The 13953-nt window shown below is 40.0% G+C and overlaps 2 protein-coding genes across 2 annotated transcripts; one reads left to right on the forward strand and one right to left on the reverse strand.

Annotated features, from left to right (window-relative positions):
* The first annotated feature begins 392 nt into the window (after window positions 1-392).
* On the forward strand, window positions 393-10913 carry nmt2 (N-myristoyltransferase 2). The gene is made up of 12 exons (XM_053488306.1): window positions 393-563; window positions 2720-2837; window positions 2976-3120; window positions 4212-4330; window positions 4475-4566; window positions 4829-4945; window positions 6568-6738; window positions 6858-6966; window positions 7250-7420; window positions 7521-7688; window positions 8330-8467; window positions 9372-10913. The coding sequence occupies exons 1-12, from the start codon at window positions 454-456 to the stop codon at window positions 9390-9392; spliced, it is 1479 nt and encodes a 492-aa protein (XP_053344281.1). The 5' UTR covers window positions 393-453; the 3' UTR covers window positions 9393-10913.
* Window positions 10914-11012: 99 nt separating this feature from the next.
* Window positions 11013-12338, reverse strand: rpp38 (ribonuclease P/MRP 38 subunit). Its single transcript, XM_053488307.1, has one exon. It carries the CDS (start codon window positions 12209-12211, stop codon window positions 11294-11296), a length of 918 nt encoding a protein of 305 aa, XP_053344282.1. The 5' UTR covers window positions 12212-12338; the 3' UTR covers window positions 11013-11293.
* Between the last annotated feature and the right edge of the window lie 1615 nt (window positions 12339-13953).

The raw sequence follows: 13953 nt of genomic DNA on the forward strand, positions 1-13953 counted from the left end.
CTTAAACATAAGGACGTTATGATGAGTAGAATTTTTTTTTTTTAGGTAAGGTCATGAAACATTTCTTAAATTAGTCCCGTAACGTGCGCGCAAACAATAGACTCTTATTATGAAGAGACGTTAATAGATGCTGTTCAGCAAAGGGCGCTGCTACTGCAGCTAGCGAGGCTTCCTGAATTAACATCGCCCTCTGCTGGACAGCACCAATTAACGTGTATTGCTGGCATTACAGGTAGACAAACTCTAATAGTGAGGAGACGTTGGGGGATGCTGTCCAGTAGAGGGCGCTATTACTGCAATAAGCCTCGTTAGCTAGCTGCTGCCCTCTGCTGGACAGCATCTATTACCGTGCATGCAGGCATTAGACTCTTATTATGAAGCGACGTTAATGGGCGCTGTTACTGCAGTAAGCATCGCTAGCCCGTTAGGTCCTTTCTCTTCTCTCCATCCGTCATGGCGGAGGATAGCGAGTCTGCGGCCAGCCAGCAGAGCCTGGAGCTGGACGACCAGGACACCTGCGGCATCGACGGAGACAATGAAGAGGAAAATGAACACACACAAGGGTGGGGTTTAATTTCTGAAATGGTTCCGGAGCAAATGTGCTGAGTTAGTTTAGTTTAGAAGCTAACGCCAGCTCAGGTTTAGCATGCATGTCAAAAAAAAAAGGGCTAGTAATAGGTAAAAATAAAAAGCGCAAAGAATATCATGTGTGCAAAGTGTACAGCCTCTTGTTAACACTTCCGTGTGCTTTACATTGGCCTGGGTTTATTTCCTGCTTGTCGGTTCAGCTGTAGCCACGGCAACGGGCCACGTTTGAATGAAACGCTCGTGCACTTAGCTGAGCATTATGTACAGAGGATGACTAGCAGTGGTGGTAGTTTTCAAGTTATCTATTGCTTGTTAGGTTCATCTTAACACACCTGCTTCAATTAGATGACGATTAATCGCAGCCGGATTCTGGCTTCTGATTGGTCAGAAGGTGTTGCGTCATCTTTTGTGACAATCTGCTTGGAAAGTACTTGGAAGCCAAACCTGAAATGAAATTGTATTCAAATACATATACATTAATATGTTTTTTTTTCATAGTACAGTATTTTGTGGTGTTTCTGTAGGAATTTGTGCCCAATAATTCAGTAGAGCCTTCAGGCACTCATTCATTGCCCGGCTCGCAATCTCCATTCTAGTTGGGGTTGAGATCAGGGCTCTGTGTTAGGGCCAGTCAAGTTCTTCCACACCGAACGCATCAAACCATGTTCTTGCTTTGTGCACTGGGGCTCAGTCATGTTGGTTGGAATAGAAAAAGGCCCTTCCTCAAACTGTCACCACAAAGTTGGTAGCAGAGCATTGTCTAAGATGTCTTGATATGCTGAAACATTAAGATTGACCTTCACAGGAGATACGGAGCCTGATTTAAACACCTCAATTATTAACAGATTAGGCCAAATAGGTAATAATCAGGTAATCGATTTTTTCAATTAATAGATTGTTTTTAATTTTTAATGGAAATTTGCTTTGGGATGAGGCGGCACAGTGGTGTAGTGGTTAGCACTGCGGCCTCGCACGTCTACGGTCGAGGGCTGTATTTCTACCTCCAGTCTGTGCGCGTGGAGTTTGCATGTTTTTAGACGCATGCCGTGGTCGCAGTCGTGCTTGGTGTGTTTCCTCCCACAGTCCAAAGACGTGTAGATTTAGCTAATCGGCTTTTCCAAAATAGTCTGTTGTGTATGAATTGGTGTATGGTGTGTGCCCTGTGACCGATTGGTACCCCTTTCAGGGTGTACCCAGCCTTGTGCTCTGGGATGCGCTAAAGGCTTTCTGCGACCGTGTATAGCATCACTACATGGTCCAGATCCGGACAGAGTCATAGTTCTATCTGCACCCTAATGCTTTTCTGATCATTTAGAATAATTACTATGCCAGTAATCTAGCACTTTTTCCCTCGAGGAAATCATCACTTAACAGAACCAGTTAATGTGATAGTTTACTGAGAGCCAAGTATGACGGAGCAACCAGAGTCCTGTTTTAGCATGCAAATGAAGATTTACTAAAGATTAAATATTGTTGTTTGTATTCCACATGAATGCAAAGAAATATTTAAGGCTGTCAAAGCTCAAACTGTTTATATGCTTAAAATATTTATTGAAAATTGGCAATAAGTATTATTAAAAGGCTATAGAAATTTTAAATAGCTTTTTTTTAATAAACTTACTATGACTGCCAGCATATATTGAGATCTGAATCTATCTGACCTAATTAAAGAAAGTTTTTGACTGTCTTAAATTTTATTTCAGTACTCCTGCTGTATAGGATAAGCATTATGAAAAATAAATGAATGATTAAATAAAGTATGAAATGCAGGGGAAAAAAACATCAGGGTATTCAATCAACATTGTGGTAGTCAAGTACAAGCAACATCGTCACACAACATTGAAGAGGCATGTAAAATGTAAAAATGTGCTCACTGTTGCTAGGCAGATTAAGCTTCATACAGCTTAATTGAAAATTATGCTAATGATGATTTCTGTAATACCATCATCTGTCAGGTCGCTGTTGCTATCACATCATTTTGTCAGTATATTAAATTTCTTGTCTGTGAACTGCTTTACATTTTAAATATGATTATTTAAAAAACAATCAACACAGCATTTTTGGTAAAACTACCATCCACCTATTAATGATCAAAAGATAATCTCCTCTTCTTTTTTTTCCTCTTTTTCAGAAGTCCTGGTGGAGACCTTGGTGCGAAGAAGAAAAAGAAGAAACAAAAGAGGAAAAAAGAAAAGCCTAGCTCAGGAGGAACCAAGTCTGATTCAGCCTCTGATTCTCAGGAGATAAAGGTTCCTAGCATGAACTCACACCTGCTGTGAGACGTTATTTCCTGTTTCGAGAAAAAGATTACTCATAGCACAAGATGCTGCAATGTGTAGAAGTACACGCCTTATTACATCCACTGATTTAGCTCTCTTCTCTTACAGAATCCAGCCATTCCCATGCAGAAGCTGCAGGACATTCAGAGGGCCATGGAGCTGCTGTCTACTTGTCAAGGACCTGCCAAAAACATAGACGAGGCCACTAAGCACAAGTACCAGTTCTGGGACACTCAGCCTGTGCCGAAGCTCAGTAAGTTCTCCTTCTGGTCTGAAGAACTGGAATGGATCGATACATTCGGGTTCACTGATGTTTTTAAAGAGGCTAATGATAAAAGCAAATATTTATATATTTCTAGTGAGGTAACTTCTTCACATTTGTTTTAACCACTTTTGGCTTTTTATTTCCTGAACAAGTCAGCTTCATTTTTTTTTTTCTTTTTTTGTTTTGGCATCTCAGCTTAACACATCTGGTTTGTTGTTTTTGTTAAAAAGATAAAAGGCTTGCAGCAATCGAATGAGTTTATTATTTCATTAAAACTTGTATATGGGGTGTTCTAGTCAAATCAGAACTTCCCATCTCATTAGCAGTAGAAGGAATCCTAGCGCATCTTGTTGGTTGTGTTGGAAGGTGACACACAAGGTGTTGCTAAGATATCAGGCCGTACAAATTGCATATTAAGCAAAATAGCATTTAGCTGTTCAGAACAGAATGTCGTGGGGAAATTCTTCATGAGTGAAGGCGTAAAACCAATTGACTTCAAGCATAGTACAGTGATGAGATTTATAGCTGCAGTAAAACATTTGAATGGTTTTAAAGAAAGCTGATCGTCCGTGAGGTGGCACAGGGCCCACTGTAGTCGTTCTCATGAACATTCAGCGAGTGGAGCGCCTGATCTTTAAAAATAAACAAATAACCTGTCATCACCTTGTGGAAGAGACACATCTGTCTGTGGGAACTGTACAAACAGTCATTCATCAAACATTACAGCAACTCAGCTGGGAGTTATTGCCACATCCATCGTTCAGTCCTGACCTTGCTCCAAGCCATTTCCACATATTTGGACAGTTTCCGGGAGGCGAGCGGTTCAGACATGAGGCAATCAGTCTGCTAATGGCTCCGGCGTATTGAAAAACTTTCTACCTTAATCATATCCAAGCACTTATGAAACACAGAAGTTTTAGTGTACGGTAGCATGGGATTATATAAGAAATAAATGGTGTTTTTACTCTACACAGGTCCCATTTGACTTGAATGCCAGATAAATATATTTATCAGCTTGGATATTTATGTATAAAGGGTAAACCTTTTATTTTTATTGTGTTTTATTTGTTTGGACATAGACGAGGTGGTGACCACTCACGGCCCGATCGAGCCGGATAAAGAAAACATCCGACAGGAGCCATATTCCCTCCCGCAAGGTTTTATGTGGGACACGCTGGATCTCAGCAGTGCTGAAGTGGTGAGTGTGTGTAAGACCAATTTGTATGTTCTTGTCCGCATATTGTTTGATCGATCATCTGTGTACATGCAGCATGCATGCAATTCCTTATGATTTGTGCAGCCATTTTAAGTAATTTGGCTTCTTTTCTTTCTTCGGTTGTAGCTGAAAGAGCTGTACACGCTGCTGAATGAGAATTACGTCGAGGACGATGACAACATGTTTAGATTTGACTATTCGCCTAACTTTCTTAAATGGTAAGATCATTTATATTATTTTTATTTATTTATTAGCTGCTTTATAAAAAGGTTTGTTGTATGTTAGGGTCCTTTACATCTATGCTTTTTATACAAAGACAAATACAATTCAGCCCAGTAAATAGCATATTGTTTGCATGTGTATCATCTATTTTGCGTAGCCAACCAAATGTTGGTTTTAAATGTTGCTGTACGTTTAGTTTTTTTTTTTTTTTTAAATAACATTTCTCACATTTGTCTTTTGCATCCATGTATGCTTTAGGGCACTGCGCCCGCCTGGCTGGCTGCCTCAGTGGCACTGTGGTGTAAGAGTCTCATCCAACAGGAAGCTGGTAGGCTTCATCAGTGCCATTCCTGCTGACATCCACATCTATGACACGTAAGTGTGGGAGCAAGACTTAGCGAAATTGCAGTTTTGATATTAAAAGCTAGATCTAGATTTTTTTTCAACCATATTTTATTAAATTTTTAATTGTAAAAAAACAAAGTATATTAAAAGGGGGGAAAAAAGATATACCAAGATAAGTATAGGACAAAAAAAATTAGTCTTCAACAATCGGACATATATACATACACACCATTAATTTAACACATTAACATTGATTACTAACTATACATCAGCAAACTGGTAACGGGGTCATTGGGCACCTAAGGTTTACCCAAGCCTGCATGGTTCAAAGACCAGCCTATTAGGTACAAAGAAAAAGTAATGCAGCTCAAATTGCCAAAAGCCCACACCTCGTACAGGGCACTGCAGGCAAAGGGTCCAAGGCCACCAACCCAGCCTCCAAACTCCCCAGATCCCAATCCAATTGAGCACCCATGGAATGCGGCAGACAAATAATTCAGAGTTCTTGTCCTGCAACCCACAGCAGGTGGTGCCAAACACCACAGCACGCTCCCAGAGCCTGAGTCTGAGGGGGCCAGAGCTTCCTTGGTACAAGTGGAATTTAAATTAAATTATTTTATTGTTATGATTAAATGGTGTGTGTGTGTATATATATACAGTATGTATACATGCATACATTTGTATATACATATATATACACATAACAAATATATAAAAAGTACAGATGGTCAGCTATCCCACAAGAATTAGGTAGTACATAATAAATGCACAAGGATGAATCACCAGATGAAGGCTATTTAATTATCTACAAAGGTAAATACATAATGTAATGATGGCCAGGCAGTTGTGCAATGTCAAAACCATAACATTTTCTCTATACTGTAGAGAAATAATGGGAGGTTTTGGCTTAATCTTCTGAAATAAACCACATCGCTTTACAAGTAATAAAAGCTTGGACAGTAAGTTTTGTTGAAGTCTTGTTTACAGGAGATTACCAGTACATAAATTCAAGAAACAACATGCCAAGGTCAATTTTAATTTCCTTTCTAAAGATGAAGTTAAGTTAAATGAGATGCTTTCCCAAAATTCCTATATTATCGGGCATTGCCAAATGCAGTGCAAGTATTACCCGGCATTACTCTAACACTCACACAGAGGGGAGAGATGCCAGGATAGAGGTGATGTGAGGAGATGACTGAGATACACAATTTTGGAGAGGTTTAAATTATTTGTGACAAACTTGGAGGAAACCTTTAATAGAATTTGGGAAGGCCTGTTCTTAATTTAGTTCTACTAGAACGTGCCTGACTCAAATAAATCCCTGAAAATCGTAATATCCTAGTCAAAACAGCGTTGGAAAGTATTTAGGCTTCTTCCAGGTAGAAAGGCTTGGTTTTGTATGATGGGTTTTAAAGCAGACGGGAAGCCAGTTTTACCACTGTTTAGTTCTCTTAACTATATTTTTCCATGTTTGGATTGTAATAAACAGAACAGAACAGGATTTAACCTCAATTGGAAAGTGAGGGACCAAGCCAGGCAATAATTATGACTCTTTTATGCCTGCAGTTAAGAAATCTAGCTTTTTTTTTTTCTTGTTGTTCAATCCAAAATCTATGAAATAAAGTCAGTTTTCTTTTCTGATCCTTGTTCAGGTTAAAAAAGATGGTAGAGATCAACTTCCTGTGTGTGCATAAAAAGCTTCGCTCCAAGCGCGTAGCTCCCGTTCTGATCCGAGAGATCACACGTCGGGTCAACCTAGAAGGCATTTTCCAGGCGGTCTACACCGCTGGGGTGGTACTGCCCAAACCTGTCTCTACATGCAGGTATCAATACACACATACGCATGAACAACAATGAAGTATTAATGTCTAAACGCTAACACAATGCTTCAACATTCTTTTTAGTTCATAATGAAGCTTTGTGCTGTTTTTTTTTTTTGTAGGTATTGGCATCGCTCTCTAAACCCAAGGAAGCTTGTAGAGGTGAAATTTTCCCACCTCAGCAGAAACATGACACTACAAAGGACCATGAAGCTTTACCGGTTACCAGATGTAAGTCTTCTGGAAATTCATACATATTTATGCTCATCAGCTGTTGTCATTGGAGATGCATTTAGATCTGTTTGGAAAATTCATCAATTAATGCGTCTCTTCTTCTAAGCATTTGAAAAGAAATAATGGTCAGAAACCTGATATGTTCAAAGCCATTTCTTTTCAGGAATTTAAGGAAAAAAAGCAATTTAATGTGATTCTGGTGTTGCAAAAAGTCATTTTAGCAGCAGATATTCACGTCTTCATGCCCCTCCTCACGTCTCCCTCTTTTGTTTCACCACAGAGCACACGCACTCCTGGGTTGAGGCCGATGGCGGCTAGTGACGTGCAGCAGGTAACGGCGCTCCTGCAGAAGTACCTGAGCCAGTTCCACCTGCAGCCCGTCATGGGGGAGGAGGAGGTGCAGCACTGGTTCCTCCCACAAGAGAACATCATCGATACATACGTGGTGGAGGTACAGTGTGTTCCTGTGCTTCCCCAAACCTCAGCTACCTTTCTGTTGAGTTAAGCGTTTAATGTCTGCTTTAATTTTCCGCGTCGCATTTTCCGTCCAGGGTTCTGGTGGCACGTTGACCGACTTCATCAGTTTCTACACACTGCCATCTACAGTCATGCACCACCCGCTGCACAAAAGCCTAAAAGCAGCCTACTCTTTTTATAACGTGCACACGGAGACGCCGCTGATCGATCTGATGAACGATGCGCTCATCCTCGCCAAACTGGTACAGATTTAATACACTTCAGATTTTAAATCAGACCAGACACCAAAATAATAAGATGGGATTAAGTAACTTTAAGATTGCTGTGGGACTTTATTCATAAATTCTCAGCCACTAAGACTGTGAACACGATATGACTGATAGTTGTGGGGTTTTTAAGGGATTAATGTACATCAGAGGTTCCCAAAAAAGTGATGTCATCTAGAATTAATTAAGTAGTTAAATTTTTTTAACAAAAAACTTACCACGACAGGGTAAGTGAATAAGGTTGAACTAAAATTACATTTGGCTTATGCTGGGTTTGGAGCTGGAGTCTAAAAGCCCCTGGTGTAGATATGTATTCTAGAACAACATCTGGTTTATGATTATACAGAAGGATGAGACAGGATACATGCAAAACCTCAAGTATGCAAAACGTTTCCGGCTCTTAATTCTTTTTTTTTTTTATGCCTGCTGTGATTGTGGTCTCTGGTGCTTCATGGCAGTTTCATATAGACACAATCATTTACTCTTTATAGGCAAAATAAGCAGTAAGAATTAAAGGAAATAATATTTATGTTTCAAATAAGACTGTGACCTGCAACACTATAAACACTTTTTTTTAACACCCTCGGCTGACTGCTTCTGGTTTCCTTTTGTTACAGAAAGGCTTTGATGTTTTTAATGCTCTGGATTTAATGGAGAATAAAACTTTCCTGGAAAAGCTCAAGTTTGGAATTGGAGACGGGAACCTTCAGTATTATCTTTACAACTGGAAATGTCCCGGGATGGAGCCTGAGAAGGTAAACAAAAACCAGCGAGTTTACAGGAGACTTTAATGGAGAAAAAAAGGATTATGAGGCAGGCAATAATGATAATGAGGCAGACAATATGGTATAAATACCATAAGAGAGCTTTTACCTTGATGCTGTCCAAACACAGTTGGTTCCAACCAAGCAATCTGATTAGATGAGAGGTATTTTACGAGTGGTGATAACAGACTGTAACAGCACTGGGATGTTTAAGTATTTGTCTGACTCTTTGTGACAGGTATTCTATTACACTGGTCATTATTCACACCAACAATCGGTCATTTTACCTGCATGGGTGAAAGTACGTCAGTACAATCCTCCAGTCTGAGGAGAGCGACTGCCTGCTGAAAACCTTAGTCAGAACTGGTCACTGACGCACTTTTAGCATGAAAACACATCTATTAATGTTATGTCATTTTAAACATAACTTTATCTCCCTAGTACTTGCGTCTAAGTTGGTTTATTTACTATTACAAAGCTAACTGGCTTTTAGCACAAGGCTAAATTCCCAAATTGCTTTGTAACCCCAATCGCTGTGCTCTGCCCATGTGTCTACAGCCGTATTAATGCCATGCTGATATTTACCACAGCAGCACTCTCCCTTTTATGTGATATTTGTTAAGTGAAACACTAGGATAAGTGCATTAGTGTAGAGGAGATTATATAGAGAAATAAAAGTAGTTTTTATGCTCTTCGCTGTGTTCTGTTAATCTGCACAATCAAGTTCCGGTTAGACTCCACAAGGAGGAAAACACCATTCAAACAGACAAATGCTAAATGCTTTGCATTGTTTTTTTGTTTTTTTTTCCCCCTGTTGAATGTCTTACTCAAATTAACCTTTGATTATGTATCAAGCAGCTATGTCTCTCACTGACTTGTCTCACCTTTCTTTCAGGTTGGCCTCGTGCTCCAGTAACCAGCTGCTACATTCATGTCCAGGGGACGGTAGTTGAAACATAACATGCAGCAAATCCATTCAGTGAATGAGTTCCATTGCGCAGCTCTCTTAGGTCTCGTTTTTCTTATGAGAGATTCTCTCATAATTTTTTCCTCTCTAAATATCGGCAGAATGTGAAAAGCATCAGCTTTAGACTGACTTTTTCTTCAACTTCTTCAACTGTAAACACAATTCTCAATTTTCCCAAGATGCATCAACTGTCAATGCCTCTCATTATCGCTTTCTTTTTTTTTAATGCACATACACGATAGACAAGCAAATGTCTTTCAGATGATCTCCATCAAACCCGTTTCCTTCTATTTTTTTTGTTTCCAAATCAGTGTGAAAGAACAAGCACCTGTATAGTTAATGTGTGATATTTATTACGTGTTGTGGTTTATAAAAGGGACTGAGAAACGAGGCAGGGTCGCATCCAAAGTCTTTACCATGGAACTCTGCTCTGGTTTTGGCTCTCGGTTGGGTTTTGCTGCGTACATGTGAAGAATGTATCACCTCTTTTTTTTTTGGAAGCACAACATTGATCTTAATCGAGCTTAAATGCTCTAGCGTTCCTTTTTTTTTTTTTTTTTTTTAATATGAATGATTTTTTTTGTGTCTAGGTCATGAGTATGTGCAAACCTAGAAGAATGTGAAGCCTCGTTTTCATTTGTGTACACTCCAGTGTTTAGTCTGTTATTTCAAACAATTCTGATATTTAGAATTGTATTTAAGTTGAACGTATCATCCGCAAATCATAAGAACAAAAGCTCAAAGCAGTGACACGTTTGCTGGCACGTGCTGCAAATTTTAACAAACAAGCACAAAGGAGCAGACGAGACGAACAATCACGTGCACGTTGTTGCTTTGACGACGACACGATCTTTCTAATTCAAGCTTTCCCTGTGCTTTTGGTTATATGCAGCTGGAAAATTGATCATTATTTGATTTCATCGCTTTTACATGGGACTTATACAGTATAAATATATATGCTTTTTTTATACAGTAGAAAATGCCTTTGTGTTCCTGCTTCTGTCATAATTAACAAATGTACGAGTATCAGTGTCTCCAGGCCTTTAAAGCACATCCAGATTACAATTTTAAAAGGCACCAGAGAATAATCTCCTTTTAAATTAGACAACTTTTCAGACAAAATCCAGGTCGCTATCTGTGAATGCCAGTGAGTGTGTTCATGTGTGTGTATGCAGTCCTGAAGCTTGCTGTATGATCCGAGCATGATCACCCCCCCGAAAATCACCCAAAATACTTGCCTTATTTACAAGGTCTTTTTTTTTAAACTAGCTGATGTGGTTTTGAAATGACGCTCAGCTTTCTCTGAAAATTTTTATTAAACTCCATTGCAGGTTGTGTGAACTTCAAATGAACTTAAAAGAAATTGTACCAGCACCATGTCAAACACGGTGGCCACCCAGATATCAGATTGTTAAAGATACATCAATGAATACCAGCATGGATATTTGAATAAAATAAAAATCATCTGAACCTGTAACTGCTCTTGTTCACTCAATCTGAAGAGAAGGTTTATCATTATTTTAAGTGTGATCTCTGGGGGTTATGTTCAGTAAGTGATAACGCTAGGCATGATGTAGAATGTTCTTTATTCTTAACAGGATTTTAATTGCATTTGTGTACATAATCATTTCAGTTTAACATTTTACCACAGTTGACTAAATTCATTCTTGTCATAATATGGCCTTCACTATTTCATCACCACTCTGGAGGGAAATTAAATATCGTCAGGTAATGTGAAAATGTCTCAAGGGAATAAGTTAAGATTCAAAGAGGCCTGAATGTCCAGGAGGGGAAAAAATTGTTCAAGTCTGTCAAACTCCAAAAAAATAATAATCTATCCTCAACTCAAATCACTTGTTCACTTTCGTCTTAGTTTTCCGGATTTTTGCAGGATTTGGGATGACTTTCTTTACTTTAAGAGGTTGCAGTAAAGTCACATGGTCTTTTTGAGCTTCAGGGAAATCCTCCAGCTTTCTTTTTCTCCCCCTCACCGGTTCCTCTGCGTCTCCCAGCTGCTGCTCGGTTTCTCCTGGCACCTGGACTACTACCGGTCCAGACACGCCTGTCCCCGTAGGCAACCAGGCCACGCCCACCGGCGGCACCTTAGGCACGATGGCTGCTATCGTATCCGCGAACGCGCTGCTGTGGCGTTTGAAGCCGAGCGCGAGCACGCTGGTGAGACCGAGCGATTCAGCAAGGCTCGCGCTCAGACCCGGAACCTGGCACGCGGGGACCAAGCGGGTGTGACTCAGTGGAATGAGGTGGCTCGTCATGTGGGCGGGTTTTACCGAGTCACACACCAGCACCAGGCCGAGCTCGTTCTTCTCCAGGCCTTTAGTAACCTCGTTGATGCCGATGGCGAGCTCGTTCCTCAGCTCCTTATGAGTCCAGCCTCTCTCATGTGACTCCTGAATCGATTCGGTGGTGTCAACCGAATCCGAGCACTCTCTCTTCTGAGTCGATTCATTGGTGTGAATCGAATCCGAGGGGCTTTTCTCTTGTGATTTCTGAGTCGACTCAGCTGTGTCCGCTGAACGAGAATGTTCCGTCATACCTTCCTTTCTTTTACTTCGCCACTTACGAAAAACTTTCACGTGTCGTTTCCGGAGATCGACCGAACCGAATTTCTCCGTCAATGTTTTTAGGACGATTCGCGCGTGCCCCTTTTCTAATGGCTCCCACTTTACGGTGTACGGGTTGTTGAGCGACGTTTTCACCGGCACTGGTTTCTTTTTCTCCTTTTTGCTGGCTTTCCCCGGTGTAGCCATCCTGCTCTCACGTGCTAAATCCCGTCACTACACGTCTGCTTTAATGGAGTCTCAGAATAGCTGTAGCAGTAAGTACTGTCTCTGAAGCTGCAGCGTGTGAGGTGTTCAGGGAGGCGGCCATATTTGTTTTTGTGCTCTTCTTCGTCGCACGTACACTGAAGTGTAAGCGTTCTGAATTTAAACTTGCAGCGCCGCCTGCTGCATGGGTTGTATAACACAGTCTAATAAAACATTGTGAAATCAGGTGAAGTGTTGTTGTGGTTGTTGACATATTTTTCACATTTCTGTGAACTTCCCTTGCTGTTCATTGCTGTTTATAACATAAAATAAGCTAATAAAGAAATTTATGCTACACACTACTTGTATATGCTGATATGCAATATTTAATACCCCTTATTATATTGCCCTAAAATCCACATCATTATCATGTGCTCTGGTTTTCAGAGTCAGATTATTTTTATTTTGTTAGCACTAATGATCATTATGTACTTAGAGGTATTACCTTATCTGAGTCATGCCTAGTATTGAATACTTTAATCCAACCACAATAATGTACATGAAAAAAACATATAATTAAAGTTAACTGGAACCTAATGTGGTTTATAAGTTCAATTCAATTTTATTTGTATAGCGCTTTTAACAATTGGCATTGTCTCAAAGCAGCTTTACACAATCAAAAGAATTATTTAAGTTTGTATGGAATTTGAATGTATATAAATTAAAATGGTCAGATAGTCCCTGGTCAGCAAGCCGAAGGCGACAGTGGCAAGGAAAAACTCCCTGAGATGGTAGTAGGAAGAAACCTTGAGAGGAACCAGACTCAACAGGGAACCCTGATAAGCAGCCTGCATCCTTTGATCGAAGTAGGCGTGGCGGTTCGTAAGACCCTAGCAGTTTACTCAGATATATATATATACATATACATATATAAGTGCCAAATTCAATTTCAGGAATGTTTGGATTATATTCATACAATAAATCTGTCCTGAGGTTTGAGAGGTACAGTGCTAGAAAAGCCTGCTTCTACACTCTCTGTACACTTTAATGGGCACATCTGTGCACCTGCTCATCATTGCCGTTAGCTAAATACCTAATCATGTGGAAGCAACACATTGCAGATACATTGGATGAGTTTCAGTTAATGTTCACAGCTTGCACCAGAATAGGGGTTGACTCTTTGACTTTAACTGTGTTATAGGTGTTGGTGCTAGAAAGGCTTGTCTGAATACTTTAGAAACTGCTGATGGGAGTTTTTTTTCCACACATGAAAGTTTCTGCAATGTACACTAAATGGTGTGGAAAATAAAGAAATAAAACACAGTAAGTGACAGTTTTTGTGAACAGTTTTTCTTGTTCATAAGAGAATTCAGGAAAAAAATGTCTCCAACAGAGGAAGAGACATTCTCCAAGAGGTTCTCCTTCTGAGTCTGCCATGCGTACAGACTTACCAAACTGGACAGTTAAAGATTTTATTTTAAATTACCTGTTTTTTGTTTTGTTTTGTTTGTTTGTTTTTGTGTGTGTGTGTTTTTTTTTTTTTTTCAAGTTTTCAAACGTTTAATATGTCGCCGGCTTGGTGGCATAGTTATTAACAATTTGGCCTCACACCTCCAGGGACAAGAGTCCCACCTTGTGTCTGTGTGCGTGGAGTTTGCATGTTCTCCCTGTGTTTTGTAGGTTTTGGGCAGCCCAAAATCGCCTGTGGTGTGTGAATGGTGTTTGCATGTGCGGCCTGTGAATGA

Source organism: Clarias gariepinus, chromosome 26, assembly GCF_024256425.1.
Source record: "Clarias gariepinus isolate MV-2021 ecotype Netherlands chromosome 26, CGAR_prim_01v2, whole genome shotgun sequence".
In the NCBI taxonomy this organism is placed as follows: domain Eukaryota; kingdom Metazoa; phylum Chordata; class Actinopteri; order Siluriformes; family Clariidae; genus Clarias; species Clarias gariepinus.